The 15,868-nt window shown below is 39.5% G+C and overlaps 4 protein-coding genes, 3 non-coding genes and 1 pseudogene across 8 annotated transcripts; 4 read left to right on the top strand and 4 right to left on the bottom strand.

Annotated features, from left to right (window-relative positions):
* Positions 1 to 36: 36 nt before the first annotated feature.
* LOC111798350 (uncharacterized) lies at positions 37 to 4,143 on the bottom strand. 2 transcript variants are annotated; one of them, XM_087125332.1, is made up of 12 exons: positions 3,875 to 4,143; positions 3,726 to 3,779; positions 3,589 to 3,640; positions 3,418 to 3,491; positions 3,196 to 3,326; positions 2,438 to 2,543; positions 2,128 to 2,285; positions 1,830 to 2,045; positions 1,205 to 1,729; positions 682 to 792; positions 444 to 512; positions 37 to 300 (listed from the first exon to the last, which is right to left on the bottom strand). In XM_087125332.1, the coding sequence occupies exons 1-12, from the start codon at positions 3,897 to 3,899 to the stop codon at positions 295 to 297; spliced, it is 1,527 nt and encodes a 508-aa protein (XP_086981458.1). In that variant the 5' UTR covers positions 3,900 to 4,143; the 3' UTR covers positions 37 to 294. The 2 variants fall into 2 exon arrangements, with proteins under 2 accessions (XP_086981458.1, XP_086981459.1); XM_087125333.1 differs by lacking the exon at positions 3,875 to 4,143 and having other exon boundaries at positions 3,196 to 3,318.
* Positions 4,144 to 4,650: 507 nt separating this feature from the next.
* LOC111799058 (putative polyamine oxidase 5 pseudogene) lies at positions 4,651 to 6,451 on the bottom strand (annotated as a pseudogene).
* A 720-nt stretch (positions 6,452 to 7,171) lies between these two features.
* LOC111799206 (large ribosomal subunit protein eL28y) lies at positions 7,172 to 9,235 on the top strand. Its single transcript, XM_023682651.2, has 4 exons — positions 7,172 to 7,301; positions 7,438 to 7,585; positions 7,780 to 7,943; positions 8,892 to 9,235. Exons 2-4 carry the CDS (start codon positions 7,438 to 7,440, stop codon positions 9,030 to 9,032), a joined length of 453 nt encoding a protein of 150 aa, XP_023538419.2. The 5' UTR covers positions 7,172 to 7,301; the 3' UTR covers positions 9,033 to 9,235.
* On the top strand, positions 8,136 to 8,229 carry LOC111799343 (small nucleolar RNA R24). The gene has a single exon (XR_002815813.2). It is a non-coding gene; the product is annotated as a small nucleolar RNA R24 (small nucleolar RNA).
* On the top strand, positions 8,308 to 8,399 carry LOC111799344 (small nucleolar RNA R24). The gene has a single exon (XR_002815814.2). It is a non-coding gene; the product is annotated as a small nucleolar RNA R24 (small nucleolar RNA).
* LOC111799342 (small nucleolar RNA R24) lies at positions 8,584 to 8,677 on the top strand. Its single transcript, XR_002815811.1, has one exon. It is a non-coding gene; the product is annotated as a small nucleolar RNA R24 (small nucleolar RNA).
* Positions 9,236 to 9,400: 165 nt separating the features above from the next.
* On the bottom strand, positions 9,401 to 10,473 carry LOC111799207 (large ribosomal subunit protein eL31). Its single transcript, XM_023682652.2, has 3 exons — positions 10,318 to 10,473; positions 10,025 to 10,128; positions 9,401 to 9,775 (listed from the first exon to the last, which is right to left on the bottom strand). The coding sequence occupies exons 2-3, from the start codon at positions 10,105 to 10,107 to the stop codon at positions 9,496 to 9,498; spliced, it is 363 nt and encodes a 120-aa protein (XP_023538420.1). The 5' UTR covers positions 10,108 to 10,128; positions 10,318 to 10,473; the 3' UTR covers positions 9,401 to 9,495.
* Positions 10,474 to 12,251: 1,778 nt separating this feature from the next.
* Positions 12,252 to 15,839, bottom strand: LOC111797978 (histone acetyltransferase type B catalytic subunit). Its single transcript, XM_023680901.2, has 10 exons — positions 15,683 to 15,839; positions 15,501 to 15,542; positions 14,963 to 15,075; positions 14,772 to 14,840; positions 14,621 to 14,659; positions 14,456 to 14,532; positions 14,205 to 14,307; positions 13,610 to 13,691; positions 13,327 to 13,487; positions 12,252 to 13,230 (listed from the first exon to the last, which is right to left on the bottom strand). The coding sequence occupies exons 1-10, from the start codon at positions 15,759 to 15,761 to the stop codon at positions 12,601 to 12,603; spliced, it is 1,395 nt and encodes a 464-aa protein (XP_023536669.2). The 5' UTR covers positions 15,762 to 15,839; the 3' UTR covers positions 12,252 to 12,600.
* Between the last annotated feature and the right edge of the window lie 29 nt (positions 15,840 to 15,868).

The following is a 15,868-nucleotide window of genomic DNA, read 5'->3' as shown; positions in this document are numbered from 1 at the left end:
TTACGATAATCTTCTTGACATAAGGGGGCGGAGACATTGTCTTGATACCTCAATGAAGCTAAATAACATCAGAATATAAGGTTGATTTCAAATAAGAACAAAATTTATACAATGGGATGAAGAAAGGAATTACAAGTACATTCATGACACATTCTGTACCGAACACTAAAATTAGTTAATATGCATGTGGTGAAGATAAAAAAAGAATGGGGGAAGAAAAACTGGGTTGCTGTTTATGGAAGTAAAAGCTTACATCCCTTGAAAACAATGGGTGCGGATCCATAACCCAACTGCTTATCTCTGCACGCCCATGAATAAAAGCCATGTGTATCAGACTTGGTTAACAGAAGGAAGGCTCTATGTAAGCATAACTCCATCCTTGAACAAATGTTCATAGGACAGAGCAAAAAAAAAAAAACAGATTTACTGAAGTTATCTCATACCTTCTTTTTCCTTTGTCTGGTGAGGAGAACAAGAGTTCCAAATCCAATCATCACTGCAATTTTGAAGGCCTAAACAAGAGAATTTTGGAGCACAGAACATCAATAATTAGTCATTTTTAATTTTAAAATAAAAGGTTAAAACATGTAAGATTTAACTCTTGGAACAATTTTCATCAGCCATTAATCTCAGTTTAGATGATAAAAACCAACATGTGGCTCATAGAGAATTTGGAATTACATTGGCAAGTGGTCCTTCAGAAGGTTTTACATCATCTGAACTCTCTGGTTTGATCATTTCTTGATGATCATGCTTCCCCCTATTTGCCCTCGTTTCTGAGGTCCTTCTACTCTGCAAATGCAAGTGTAGGCAAGGTGTCAAAAGCAAGATATAACAGGATGGTCAAGAAATTTAAGAGTATGGCTGTGGTTCTATGGCAAGTTCCTAGTATTCAAGGTTGTCAAGAAGAATTTAAAATGAAGAGTTAATCACAAGATGGTCAAGACATTTAAGGTGCTCGATTTGATCAATCGATTGCCAAGAAGCTCAAGTTAGTAACAGCCTAGGCCACCACTAACAGATATTGTTTGCTTTGGCCTGTTACGTATGCCGTCAGTCTCATAGTTCTAAAACGCATCTCCTAGGAAGAGGTTTCCACATCCTTATAAGGAATGCTACGTTCCCCTCTCCAAACCAACATGGGATCTCAATGCATAGTTTTAAGAAACTAAATTGAGAACAAAGCTGCTTAAACCAGACTTGCCTCTTCCGTGGAAATCTTCATTTCCACTTTACGGCTAAATGTATAGCTAGTGCGACCTCCAACCATATCTTCTAGCATCTGATTACCACCAGTTGTGACACACAGCCGTCTTCTTTCATCTGGAAATATCCAGCCACCAGACCTTTTGGAAGAAAACTGTTCATCTTTGACATAGTCTGGCTTCTCAGGCATTGGTTTTTTATAAGATCCATCATTCTTTGCATCTATATCATCATGCTTCTTATTCATTTGATCCTTTTCCCTCAAATTTTCTCCTCCAACTTGATTCTTCTTCCCTTTCAACTTAAGCGATTGCCGAGCGTCCTCAGATAATTTAGTCCCATCTGAAGCCTCGATGAATTTCCGTTTCTGTTCATTTTGCTTGAAATCATGGGTCAACTCCCGTGCAAGAGGACGGTCTATTGTCGTTCCTTCCTTCGACTGATAAACTTTTAGAGATGTTTGCTTTTCTACCACACCGATTTGAGTACTTCTTAAGGTAGGTTTAATGCGAGGGGTTGTATCCTGATGTAAAAACCAAAATGTGATTCAAACAATAGCATACTCAAGCAAACAGCCTATGAAAGGAATCATATGATATTATAAAGCATCAACCAGAATATACCTGAGTCAAGTTACTTTCAAAGGCACTTATTACATTTTTCACCATGCTGGGAGTTTTCCTATCTGTAGAACCGATCTTCTTTTCATCTTTTGCTGGAGATCTGGATAACTCTGAGCCTTGAGAACGGAAAACTTTTTTTTCTGAACGAATGATAGGTGAAGGTTTGTTTACATGGGGAATTGGTGATGGGTTATCCTCATTTGTGTCTGCATCATTCTAAAACGAATAAAAACACCCATCAAAATCTTAAAACAAGTTTTAGAACTTAGCAAGAAATTGCTCTACAGATTCATTAGACCTCAACTGAAAGTCGTTCAACCTGATCGAGCCGAGTGTCGTTTGTTTTTTCAGTAACCAGCTTCTCATCAGGGATATCTTCAGTTGATGCTGATGAAGATTGATGAGCCGCTTCTTTAGCACTTAGATCTCCAACTTGGAGAAGACATTTTTGGGAATCTTGAGAAGACGGAGCACTCAGAAAATCAAGAAAAAACCTTTCAAAAAACACCAATGTAAAGAAAACTTTACAACTAGAAAATCATACTACTTAATAACCATAAAGTATTCAGATTCTGGCCTTATTTGTTTTTGCCAGAGCAGGATCTGACCTGAGAGCTCGGGTTTGAGGTAAAAAGATGAAGCAAGGCTGCTTCCAGAGCTATTGAGATTTCTATCTTGACGCTCAACTTGTTTTCTTCTCATAGCGGTTTCTCTCTATGTGAAAAAGGTAGAGATGATATCAAGAAACAACTAAAGTGATTCAAGTTATCATGCAGAGATCTCAAAATGTCAAATGAAGCATGCAAGAGAGTGAAGCAAGCTCAGTGATTATCATAACATGACTCAAAGGGAAGAGTTTATGTGAGAGATCTCACATCGATTTGGGAGGGAGAACGAAACATTCTTTCTAAGAGTGTGGAAATCTCTCCCTAGCAAATGCGTTTTAAAAACTTTGAGGAGTAATCCGAAAGGGAAAGCCCAAAAAGAACAATATTTGCTAGCAGTGGGCTTGGGCTGTTACAAATGCCAGACACCGGCCGATGTCCAGCGAAGAGATTAAGCTCTGAGAAAGGGAGTGGACACGAGGCGGTGTGCCACTAAGGATATTGAGCTCCGAAGGGGGGTGGATTGTGAGATTCTACATCGGTTGGGAGGAAAACGAAGCTTTTTTTTAAGGTGTGAAAACCTCTTCCTAGCATACGCATTTTGAAACCTTGAGGAGAAGCCCGAATGAAAAACCTAAAAAGGACAATATTTACTAGCGGTGCAGTTTACAATTACAATGAATAAACTATGTATAAACTATGTGGAATTCAGTAAAGAAATTGACATTATTGAGGAGAAAAATAAGGTTTGAAGCGAATACCATTGTTCGAATTCGACTGCGATCATCTTCACTAAGAGCAAACTGGAACTTCAAATGCACACGGCCTCCTCCTTCAAGAGGAAAAAGATCATCCCAGTAACCCTTCTCGACTATTGATTTCGCCTGAACACCTTCCCCCCAAAAAAAACCATTCCAATCACAATCAGCCTCGTTTTGCTAAAATAACCTAATCAATTTCAACAGCAAATTCCTTGAACAAACCTGCACGTGATACCTCATTCCCTCCAGCATCATGAATTACAAGAATCACATCATCTCGAAGCGTCGTCAATGGACTATATACACCAAAACACCATAATCCACAATTAAAAACACAAAAACCAGAACAAGAAGAAGATGAACATCTTAAATTACAGAGGCATTGGTCATTACAATGAGAAATCTCCTTTCTCCGATGTTTCATACTGTCTTTTTCCCATGGAAACTGCAGTGAAACGAAACCATTCCAGAATGAAAACAACGAAAACCAAAAATCAAACACACAGCAAAAGAACAACTGATTTGCGTACTCTTAATCAAAATTGGCAAAGGCAATAGCTCAGGTAGGTCCATGAACTCCAGAACTGAAACAAAACAAAATCAACCACGAAGAAGAATAAGGATAGGATCGGCAAATCAGAAACTGATCGATTAAAGACGAAAAATGCGAAAGAATTACCAGAAACTCGGATGGTTCCCGGCATGATTGAGGCAAATCAGAAACACGAAGGAGAGAAATGATTGAATTATGGTAATTTTACATGAAAACAGAAATTTGGAGTCGAGAAATTTTTAGGATGGAAAATGGTTGGCGATGAGCAAAGGAATCAGCGGAGTGTGGGGCAGCTCGAGCTTCGTAAGCAAATCGGTTCAGTAACAGCCCCAAATGCTATGGCGCCAAAATTATGGTTTTGTCTCATTCTTCTCCATTGCTCCTCGCTTTCTCTCACTGATTGAATTAAAATATATATATATACACATATATATTGGTCATTTTTTTGTGGGCCGTAAAGCCATATGAACCTGCCTTTCATGGGCCGTTGGCCCATCCAAAATTATTACAGTAGACTTCTTATCGTGATAATCCACTGATTTACTGAATAAAAATCTACATTTCTTACCCATTTACCGTTTGTTACCAAACTTATGATTTTCTGGTTGAAGTAGTCGTGATCCATATAGGTCACAGTGTCATTCAATGCTACAGAGTCATGCTCTTAATCATGTCAATAGGATTCTCAAATGTTGAACAAAGTAGTGTGAGCTTCGAAGGCATAGTAAAAAAAAAACAAACTAAGCCTCCAAATGAAAAGGAGTCGAGCCTCCCGCCTCGAAAGCATAGTAAAAACTGACTAGGACTCTAAAAGAAAAATGAGCCGAATCTCGATTAAGGGAAGACATACTTTGTTCTAGGGGAAGTGTTGGATGAAAGTCCCACGTCGTGAGTTTATAATAAAAAAATACTATCTCCATTGGTACAAGCCTTTTCGGAAGCCGAAAACAAAGTCATGAGAGTTTATGTTCAAAGTGGACAAGAGAGTCATATTCATCTAATAGTTAGATAATTATCGAATATAAAACAAAAGACTTTTTTTTTTTTTTTCAGAAAATTCAAATGCAATTGTAATGGTGAAGCAGCCTATTGGCCTCTCTAAGGCCACTGAAATAAGCTCCATGTGTTGTGGAATAATGGCTTCTGTGAGTTGCTTCACCTGCAAACAGAATCTGAAACAATGGAGCTTTTGAAGATTCCTCTGTTCTTGGTAATGGCTCTGCCATGGCGTCCAAATCGTCCCCGCTTGATCCCACTGCAATGTATGAGTATGAACCCTGAAACAGAGGATCGCAGCCCCATTGGCTCTTCAATACTTTACTGAATTTAACGCTCCCCTTCGAATTTGCTTCGCAGTCGTTGCAATCTGATTCTGAATTCGGAATTTGGAAGTTACTGATGGTTGTTGAAACTCCATTGATGACTTCTTCGTCGTTGAGTTTTTCCAGGTGAAGAGCTTCTTCTCCGGCGAACCAGGATAATAATATTGACGAATTTTGGTAGATTGGTCGGAGAAAACTGGTTTTTCTTATCCACCATGGGATTTTTTTCCGTCGAAATTCCGAATCCGGCCGGTGGAAAACGAAATTCAGGCAAGGTGATTTGTTGATACTCTTCAATTCTTCGCCGTCGTTGGTGGTCGGAGCTAGCTGGAGAAACAGCTTGTTAACGACACCAAATCCGAGCCGGGAAATCGCCTCTGTTTTGAACGACGGCAACGGCGGATTAAACATACCGGATTCTTGTTGCGTTCCAGCCTTGAGGACTCCGAGTGAAACGGTGACGATTACGTGATCGGCGTATATGTCGGACCCGTCGGAAAAATGGATTCTCACCGGCGTTGAAACATCCTGGGCGTCTGGTTCGGGGTGCCATTCGATTTTGGTGACATTTTTGCCCAATTGGACTAAACCAGGAGGAAGAACAGAGGCGAGTGATTGGATTACGGTCGAATATCCTTTGGGGATGGTGATTTCATCGCCGGGGAACACTTGGTACTCACTTTCCGAAACGAGATCCACCGTCGAGAGCTCTCCGGCGGAGGTGTAAGTTCTTTGGATGTTTTCATACATGGCGAAAATGGCTTCCTCGAGGGATTTTTGGTTCCATCCTTTACACTCATTGAACTCGATTTCGCCCTTTTCAGAAATCAAGTACGAATCAAGACCTCGCCGGAGATAAGCTGCGATACTGAGCTTGTCGGACTTTGCTTGCCGGAGAATGTCAGAGTCGCCGGCGATTTTTCCCTGAGAGAAATCAATTAGGTTCTTGAAGAGAGAGGAAATGGGGTCGATGATAGCCGGCGAGATCTCGACGCCACCTTCTGCGACGGTAGTAGAGTGGCCGGACCAGCCGTTCATGAACTCCCATGGCTGGTCAGAATGAAGGGCGTTGATTTGATCGGCGATTTCATGAATTGGGCTGCCGCAGATGCCGTGGATCCACGTGGCACCCATCTCTATTTTCTGGCCCATGAACTCCACCGTGTTGATTCGGCCGCCGATTCTTCCGCCGCCCTCCACGACGGAGATATCGAACAAATCCGCCGAACCGGGCGCCGTGTAGAGCTTATTCGCCGCCGTGAGTCCCGCCATTCCGGCGCCAATAATCACAATTTTCGCCTTCCTCTCCACCATGTTCTCAAACTGCCTTCCTCTCCACCGACTCCATGAAGGTATTTGTAATTTTATTCTTATTTTTTATTATTTAAAAAAATGGTCAAGAATGGTGCTTTTATTATAATCTTTATTAACCCAATGTTCTTTCTAGGCAAAGCACGTTAATACCTAACATAAATTTGGACATAAGCACATTAATACCTAACACAATTTTGGAGCTAACCATATTAAATTATGAATTTTCTTCTAAATTTTCATTTTAAATTTAAATTATAACATCAATTTCTTCGATATAAACTAAATTAAAATCTATGTAATTAATATATATGTGAGTAAAATAAAAATAAATTAATTAAGGACACTGAGATTTAGAATATTACTAATGGCACTTCAATACTCGTGACAATTTATGTACTACAATGGTTAATTTACTTTCTGCACAGTGAGGCTACGGACATGTCCATTCTACCATGAAATTCAACCGTGTTGATTGAATTGATGACACGTCATTTCGTTCCAATTTATTGCATCATAATCGTAAGAAAAACTTTTTAAAAAAATTCAAAGCTATGTCCTAATATATTTTTAAATATGCTTTTAGGTTTATTTTTTAGAATATCTTAAATAATATATATTTTTGAGTAATACGTCAAATGTTGAATATCTTTAGTCAGAGTTAGTTAAACTAAAATAAAAAGTGTTAAAATTTCAATTTTGGGTTCATAAAATCTTAAAACATTTAATTTATTTTTAAAAAATCATTTTATATATATATATATATTTTGTTTAGAATAAAGGAAAAATGGGAAGTTTATATATTTTATTTTTACAGTTTTCGATTTAGGGTTTTAAAATTTTCAGTATATAAAATCGGTTGGAGCTCTAGTAAGCGGCTGACTCAACCTGCGTACTCTCTTCGACTTGTTGCAGCGCAGGTCCGCTTCTTCTTCCACCTTTCAGATCTTCTTTTTTCTTTCAATTTCATCATCTTCAATCTGGTTTTTCCCATTTTTGTGTATCTTATATCAACTGTATCCTTACTTTTGTTGCTGATTTCCGTTACTTTTGTAGATGGCGAACGTTCCGGGGCAGTTGGTGTGGGAAATCGTTAAGAAAAACAGCTCTTTCCTCGTTAAAGAGTTTGGCAGAGGCAATGTTGGTGTTCAATTCAGCAAAGAGCCAAACAACCTCTACAATCTCAACTCCTACAAGCATTCCGGTAAGAAAAACATCTTTTACTTGTTAAGTATAATCGTTTGAACTTGAGGAAAATATGAGGAATCGGCTGCCATTTTTTGTTCTGCGCATTTCCTTCCGGAATGGTTATTGAATCTTGTTTTAGTTCTTATAAAGTGTTTGGAGGATTTATCTTATTTTATTTGCGTTATGGAATGTTTTTGGGGACTCTTTCAGGCTTAGCGAACCGTAAGACATTGACCATTCAGGCAGGGGGCAAGGATTTGTCAATATTGATAGCGACAACAAAGACGAAGAAGCAGAATAAACCCGCGAGTTTGCTCCACAAGTCAATTACGAGGAAGGAATTTCCTCGCATGGTTAAGACTGTGACTAATCAGGTAACTCTCCACTTCAGTTTTTAATTGATGCCCACTCAGATGTAATTCAATATTGGATGTTTGTTGATTCTGCCTGCATTTATCATTGGTCGTGCTTGGTTAATCAGGGAATTATTATGCTATTAAGAAGCTGCCAATAATGATTTTCAGTTTTGTAGTTTTTTAGAGATCGTAATTGAACTGAATTGCACTGTTACAGTGACAAGAAGCTAACATGTTAGAAAGGGTCACTTTTGTAGTTGTATCTTTGATGAAATATATTTGTTATGCCTGTCTTCTTAGCACAATTTTCCATCGTTCCAAAAGTCAAGTTTGAATCTCTCATTTTAGCTCGTTGAACTCACGAAGAACGTTTAAAACTGTTGGTGCGATCATAACCTGTTAACATCTAAGAAGGTCCCTTTTGTAGTGCCATCTTCAATGAAATTTATTTGGTACGCTTGGCCTCTGAGCCTCAACTCTCCTCTTTGCTGCAATCATCTTCTGTCTTTTATTTTCTTTGCTTGATTGAACTCTGCTGATTGTATATGCCTCAAATCTTTTCTTCACGTAATTTTCCTCAACTTAGATTAAAATCCTATATCATTCTGCCCCAGAAAGTTTAGGAAAAACTAGGGGGATGGGCTTAAACTTAACTGTTAATGCGATGATGAGCTGCTAACATGTAAGAAGGTGTCACTTTTGTAGTGGCATCTTCAATGAAATCTGTTTGTTACGCTTGGCTTCTGAGCATCAATTTAAATATAGTAGATATGATGTTGGTTGGGATCTTAATCCTAACTCTACCCGTGAAGACCTGTTCATGGTTTACTTCTGATTGCCTCAAACTAAAATTTTCTAAATTTGTCTTATCTGAGTAATAATGAACAACCAAACTTTTATGATGAAAAGATGAAAGAACTTGTTGGATGGTTCAGTGAGGAGTGAACTTGTTTGGATGGTATGCAGGTGGCTGACAATTACTACCGCCCAGACTTGAAGAACGCTGCCCTTGCAAAGCTAAGCGCAGTTCATAGGAGCCTTAAGGTTGCCAAGTCTGGTGTGAAGAAGAGGAACAGGCAGGCCATTAAGACACGCGGTAGGAAGTGAATCAATGGCTTATAAGGGTTTTCATTCTTCCACTATTACAACTGTTTTTTCCTTTAATTTTTATTTCATATGTACCCTACTTGAAATTTAGGATCTTTGACCATCCCATTTCTTTTTTTTTGTTATTTTCAGTGTAGCCTTGAAAGGATTAGTTTAAATATGAAACATTGTTTGATTCAATAGCAAAAAATTTGTTCCCTACAGAGATCCTTGAAGGTTTATGATGATCAAATTCTTTTACTCTTACATCATCCAATAATACCCTAATGACTTTTCACATACCAAATAAGCTCTCTTCCACTAATAACTAGAAGGCTCAGTGTAGTAACCCAAAACATTTGAATTCAATAGTTTATAAGACCAGGAACTAATAGGTAACTTCAATTAAATATGATCGTCTCCTTCCATTAAACAGATCAAAACTACAACCTGATCTCGCCTTGAAAACAAAAACAAAGACAATTCAATCATCTTCCTCAATGACTTTAGTCCCGAGTCCCTTCAGTCCGTCAGCAGAGATTTCTGAAACGGTAACGAGGGAGTACAACTCTTCCTTGGCATCTTCATCATCGTTCCTCTTGCGAGCGATGCGAACTCTGATTCTTCTAGGCACACTCCTGATTCCCCTGCTCCAGATATGCTTGTTCAGCTTCACATCCACTCTCACATCCTTTGTTCCCATAGCCTTCTCAGCAAATCTCCTGATCTCCTTGATGGCCTTTGGGGCCTTCTTCTTAAAGGTGCTGTTCATTCACAAGCAGCAAGGGCTGATGAGTAACAAACAAATTAAATGGAAATTCATGTTAGTTCTCTAACATGAACAAATGGTATCAAAACCAATCCCCCAACCATGCTCTATGTCTCCAAATATAGCAATGAGGCAGTCAGAGAAATGCACATCATGGGAACGAATTCAAGAAGAAACTAATAAGACAATGGTTGTAACATACAAGTTATCCTTTCCTCAGCCAGGGCGGCTAAAATGAACGTACCAGCCATGAAGGCGCTTGTGAAGGTTAATGGTGTACTCTCTGGTAACTACCTCCTCCTTTCTGCCTTTGGTCTTCTCCACCATTTTAAATCTCAACTAAAACACCTGTACACGATAAACTTGTAATCAGAACTGCACCATAGGCATCGGATTCATAAGCATCGGAGATCTCAGCAAAACCAAAAATGAAATGAAAAGGATAACTGTTGCCGATTTCAAACGTCCAAAGTTTAAGACAAGCGGAAACAAAGAATTAAGCAACTGAGGAGACATCTTCAGGGATTAGAGTAAGACCTGGCGATCGGCGCGAAAAGTGGCCCTCCAACGAAAGAGATGATCTTCGAGAGCACAAAAAAAACCCTAATCTGAAATTTATATAGAGGTTTGGTCCATGGATTTTGTGAATAAGCCGTATCAAAATTTACCCACAATCGTTTCGTCGAGTTTGGGCCCCAAAATAGGCTAGGTTTTATAAGGTATTATTGGGCTACGGTTTCAAAACATGGGCTTTCGTCCAGTTTGGGCCTCAATATGGATCGATAAGGTTTAATTGCGCCGGGCCTTTCAAACATGGGCTTTCGTCCAGTTTGGGCCTCAATATGGATCGATAAGCTTTAATTGCGCCGGGCCTTTCAAACATGGGCTTTCGTCCAGTTTGGGCCTCGATAAGGTATAATTGGGCCGGAAAATTCAAAACATGGGCTTTCATCAGGTTTGGGCCACAAAACGGATCGTCATTGTATAATTGGACCGGGCTTTTAAGATATGGGCTTTCGACCAGTTTGGGACGGGCTTTTTAAACATGGGCTTTCCTCCAATTTGGGCCTCAAAACAGATCGTTTATTGTATAATTGGGCTGGGCTTTTAAAACATGGGCTTTCGTCCAATTTGGGCCTAAAAAGGATCGATAAGGTATAATTGGGCCGGACTTTTAAAACATGGGCTTTCGTCCAGTTCGGCCCTCAAAACGGATCGTTATGGTATAATTGGGCTGGGCCTATAAAACATGGGCTTTCGTCCAGTTTGGGCCTAAATATGAATCGATAAGGTATAATTGGGCCGGGCTTTTTAAAACATGGGCTTTCATCCTGTTTGGGCCTCAAAACGGTTCGTTACGGTATAATTGGGCTGGGCCTTTAAAACATGGGCTTTCGACTAGTTTGGGCCTCAGAAAGGATCGATAAGGTTTAATTGGGCCGGGCTTTGCACATATGGGCTTTCGTCCAGTTTGGGCCTCAAAACGGATCGCTATATAATTGGGCTGGGCCATTCAAACATGGGCTTTTGTCTCGTTTTGGGCCTAGATATGGATCGATAAGGTATTGTTGGGCCGGGCTTTTTTAAAACATGGGCTTTTGTCCAGTTTGGGCCTCTAAAGGATCGTAAGGTATAATTGGGCTGGGCCTTTAAAATATAGGCTTTCGACTAGTTTGGGCCTCAATATGATTCGGTAAGTTAGTATTGGGCCGGGCTTTTCAAACATGGGCTTTCGTCCAGTTTGGGCCTCAAAACGGATCGCTATACAATTGGGCTGGGCCTTTAAAACATGGGCTTTCGACTAGTTTGGGCCTCAATATGATTCGGTAAGTTATAAATGGGTCGGGCTTTTTAAGACATGGGCTTTCGTCCAGTTTGGGCCTCGGAAAGGATCGATAAGGTTTAATTGGGCCGGGCTTTTCAAACATGGGCTTTTGTCCAGTTTGGGCCTCAAAACCGATCGCTATATAATTGGGCGGGGCCTTTAAAACATGGCTTTCGTCCAGTTTTGGGCCTAGATATGGATCGATAAGGTATAATTGGGCCGGGCTTTTTTAAAACATGGGCTTCGTCCAGTTTGGGCCTCTAAAGGATCGTTAAGGTATAATTGGGCTGGGCCTTTAAAACATGGGCTTTCGTCCAGTTTGGGCCTTAATATGGATCGGTAAGGTATAATTGGGCTTGGCTGTTTAAAACATGGGCTTTCGTCGAGTTTCGGCCTCACAATGTATCGATATGGTATAAGTGGGCTGGGCTTGTAAACATGGTCTAGTCTGGGCCTCAAAATGGATCGAAAAGGCACAATTGGGCTGTACTTTTCAAACATGGTCGTTTGTACAATTTGGGCCTCAAAATGGAACGATAAGGTATAATTGGGCATGCCTTTCAAAACATGGGCCAACAAAATAAATGGCTAAATTCTAATAGTTCAATATGGAAATAACTTATATGCGAGATCATAACACAAGCCATTATCAAGCTAGCCATCTGATTGGCCATAGTGGCAAAATGTCTATCCATTTAGATCCTAGTTCAAGAACTCCAAAAGAGCATATATATCCTAATACAGACTACTTTCCTCTGGCCCTTTCCTACAGTGACAAATACACTAATTCATATGGTACAAGGAATTGTGATACTTTAGTCAAGATTCAAGGTCGAAGAACTCAGAAAGTTATGGCAAACTTTCATCGATTCTGGAAAAAACCCTGGTAATCTGTTCATCCCAATTAATCGGGGACGAATAAAAAACAAGCTGCTTTTTCAGTGAACAGATTTTTGTGAAAAGAGAGCTCTAGAAAGGCGTGATATGTTCGGGAATTAATCTGCAGATACCTTTTGTGCAATCAGCTTGATTTCTTTCACTCTATCGTCTACTAACTTTTTGAGTTGTTCTTCTTGATTAGCCCGGGATTCATCCGCCTCAACGCTAGTCGCATTGCTCGTTGATCTGAACATTACAAATGACATCTCTTGATCATAATCAGTAGGAACGTCAATCACTTGTTTCCCTTCGGCGTCTGAGCTTTCACCAATCAATTCATCTCGCATTCTACTTGAAACTGCAAGAATAAAATCTTCCATGTGCTTGTCAGGTTCGAGACCTAAAAAGACTAGTATCTCCCAACAGTGTAAGAACTGTTCCTTCGTAATTTTCAAACTTTTTCTAACATCTACAATAGCTGCAGTTGGGGGTAAAAGCGGAGGGAAGGAAACCTTCTTTGATAGCTTCCCTAGTTTAAATTGCGAAACGGCAGATTCTACAGCTTCTTGAATGGGGCCAAATCCCCGCAGACGTTTAACATCAATGCAAGTTCGCATCTGTAGTAGCTGACTTAAGGGCTCTTCAATGGTGAAATCATAAACATTTTCTGATATTGCAACATTGTTCAGCACCTCTAAAAGGAAACACCCAAAGCCCTTACGCTGGTAAGGAGGGAGAATAAGTATCTGAACAAATGCCAGACATCAGTAAATGGTTATGCCAGACACCGCAATTCATTAACTAGACTCGACCACAAGAAGTAGCGGATAAAAATACTAAACCTGGCTCAGACGCAAGCGAGAACTGTCAGGATAGTGGTAGAAGCGATAAAGAGCAGCAAATCCTAGCAATGTAGGATGTGTTTGCCCCAGTTGACCATTGTTCTTCTGAACAAGGACATACAACTCCCATCTTGGATCAGAAACATCAATAGGGCTGCTACCTAATTATATTTAAAACAAAAAAAAGTGACATTTTAGGTTCTATACTTGATCAGTCTCTGGAACATTAAAAGAAATTTCCAATGATAAAATTAAATGAGACATCGAATAAGACAAGAAATACCATCAATAAGAAGAAGAGCAAGAGGAACCAAGCGACTATAGAGATTTCTTCCAGCCATATTGTCCATAGCCAATCGAAACACCTGGATCAGAAGGTAATCAGACAAACCAAGTCAATAAACTTTGAATTACATCACTTGACAAAACAGCAGAAGTTTATTTTCATTTCCTTGACCAACTTAATCAATAAACTAGCTAGACGTGGGGAAATCAAGATAGAGATACAATAAATTCCTCTTAAGAACCATGTTCCATAGCCTGGATGATAAAAACCACTATCTTACATGGTAATGGGGAGAAAGAACACTAGATTACAGCATTCTAGGACGGGCTTTAGGATTCCCTACACCTTAGTAATATAAAACCAACAGTAAGGATGAACAGGATAGGATATTAGCTGTTGCTACAACAATATAAGATGACATAACAGCACAAGAACGTTGAGAGTGTTTTTTATCTCAAAACCAGATCAAGATTAACATACTGTCAAAGAGCTAGATAGAAAAAGCGTAGTAAAAAGGCACTTTCCATGATAACATCCAAGAAACAAGTTTTCACTATAACAGAGTAACATAGAACTCGAACAAGGAAAGAACCTCCAAATCAGAATTATCTGCTTGTAAATGGAAGTTAGAACTGAAAAATTGCCCGTTGGAGGAATCTTTAGGATACAGTACTTCTCCATCTGCAACCAGGGATCTGCAATATTTATTTAAAATGGGAAAAATACATCATCTGATAAGATATGAGAACCAATGACAAAGAGAGGGCAACAGAGTACATAGTTAAGGTTTATATACAAAAAAGAAGAATCAATGATAAAGATGTAACAGACATTGATAATTACCCAATAAAATTGACATCCTTCGAAAAAGTTTGAAGGAATTCATCTTTGTTGTCCACAAGAGTCTCGGCAAATATATTCTGTTAAAAAAGCGAGTCTAACTATCAAAATAATCTCTATGTACCAATAAATAACTGGATTGTGAATCCTGTACTTCAAAATGTTCACCTGAAGAGCAGACTTCAGATCTGTAATACCCTTACCGCCCTATAACAAGAAAGAAAAATATTTACTGCCAAATGTCCAAAAACAGAAGAACAGGGAAAACTAATGCATTCAAGAGGGGAAAAGAAAAGGAAAAAAAACGAAAAGCACTTACATCAGACGTACTCTCAAAAACAATATCCGCGTAGGCCTGAAATGAGACAATGCTGAACCATACGGTAATCTGCAAAAAGCATGGAACCTAAGAATATAGCCAGCACCAACCTCGATCCAGTTTGGATAAATATATCATTCCACAAACAATACAAGCCAAAACCTTTATTCTAAACAGATCCAAGCGTTTACCTCCAAACCTTGGTAACCATAAATCTTTCCCTCTTCGTCATCAAAGAAGTTGTTCAAGTCAACTGGGTCAATACAAAGACTATCTGTACGTCCCACTTCCTCTTTGGTACAAACTGCAACAGCACACAAGTATAAAAATGATGAATAAAATGCTCGAACTAATCGTTTGCTCGCAACTCCAAACACCAGATTTCCAACCAACCCAACCCATAACACAGCAAAAGACTACGCAACAGGCATCGCTACTAATTTATCGCGAGAAGGGCCTGTAACTATGGAAATGCACAAAATTCTTCGCAAACCAGAGAGTGCAGTAATAATTTTCAATTTAGAAATGTCCTATTAAAAAACACAATTCAAAAATGAGCCTTGTAAACGTCGTCTGAAAGATCAATTCAACTGAACCACGTGGACTCTAAAACATACACGGAGTTAAAAAGTATCAACGAAAATGAAAAACCTATCCCAAGCGAAGCACAGGCAGATTCAAACAGAATCGCTTTGAAATCGAACAGTTAAGAAAGCGAAATAGCCATACCAAGGTAGATTTTGATGCAATATTTTGCTGCAACACCAGTATCTGCGCGACACCGAGAGATACAAAGAGAAAACGGAACATGTTCCAGTGAGCTATCAAGGGAGGGAGAAGCTGTAAATTAACGAAATGAAGAAGCGAAATTGAGCTGAAGGAGTGTGAGAAAAAATGAGGAGAGAAATCACCGATGGCGGAGAAGACGACGCGACGCTTTTTCTTAGTTTTGGGGCATGGATCAGCAGAGGCTTGTTGCTTCTGTCCCATCTTGGATTAGGGTTTACTGAGCGGGAAAAGTGAAGTCGAGGCGCGGGAAATTCGTCCAGACAAACCGAACGGAGTGAGATATATATATATAGTGGACAGCTTGAGAT

This window comes from Cucurbita pepo, chromosome 7 (genome assembly GCF_057944985.1).
Source record: "Cucurbita pepo subsp. pepo isolate OVF chromosome 7, ASM5794498v1, whole genome shotgun sequence".
NCBI classification, from domain to species: domain Eukaryota; kingdom Viridiplantae; phylum Streptophyta; class Magnoliopsida; order Cucurbitales; family Cucurbitaceae; genus Cucurbita; species Cucurbita pepo.
The sequence above is the reverse complement of the archived record's forward strand: the minus strand, read 5'-3'. Positions and strand labels throughout refer to the sequence as shown.

What these genes read in the sequence shown, in the direction of transcription:
- LOC111798350 (XM_087125332.1), bottom strand. Translation starts at nt 3,899, where the DNA reads ATGCCGGGAACCATCCGAGTTTCTG. An exon ending in TTGAACGACTTTCAGTTGAG is followed by an intron (nt 2,046 to 2,127) that starts GTCTAATGAATC and finishes TATTCGTTTTAG; the next exon opens with AATGATGCAGACACAAATGA. An exon ending in TGAAGATTTCCACGGAAGAG is followed by an intron (nt 793 to 1,204) that starts GCAAGTCTGGTT and finishes TTGCATTTGCAG; the next exon opens with AGTAGAAGGACCTCAGAAAC.
- LOC111799206 (XM_023682651.2), top strand. Translation starts at nt 7,438, where the DNA reads ATGGCGAACGTTCCGGGGCAGTTGGTGTGGGAAATCGTTAAGAAAAAC. An exon ending in CAACTCCTACAAGCATTCCG is followed by an intron (nt 7,586 to 7,779) that starts GTAAGAAAAACA and finishes GGACTCTTTCAG; the next exon opens with GCTTAGCGAACCGTAAGACA. An exon ending in TTAAGACTGTGACTAATCAG is followed by an intron (nt 7,944 to 8,891) that starts GTAACTCTCCAC and finishes GATGGTATGCAG; the next exon opens with GTGGCTGACAATTACTACCG.
- LOC111799207 (XM_023682652.2), bottom strand. Translation starts at nt 10,107, where the DNA reads ATGGTGGAGAAGACCAAAGGCAGAAAGGAGGAGGTAGTTACCAGAGAG. An exon ending in CACAAGCGCCTTCATGGCTG is followed by an intron (nt 9,776 to 10,024) that starts GTACGTTCATTT and finishes GTGAATGAACAG; the next exon opens with CACCTTTAAGAAGAAGGCCC.
- LOC111797978 (XM_023680901.2), bottom strand. Translation starts at nt 15,761, where the DNA reads ATGGGACAGAAGCAACAAGCCTCTGCTGATCCATGCCCCAAAACTAAG. An exon ending in CGTCGTCTTCTCCGCCATCG is followed by an intron (nt 15,543 to 15,682) that starts GTGATTTCTCTC and finishes GGTGTCGCGCAG; the next exon opens with ATACTGGTGTTGCAGCAAAA. An exon ending in TTTTTGAGAGTACGTCTGAT is followed by an intron (nt 14,660 to 14,771) that starts GTAAGTGCTTTT and finishes TTCTTGTTATAG; the next exon opens with GGCGGTAAGGGTATTACAGA.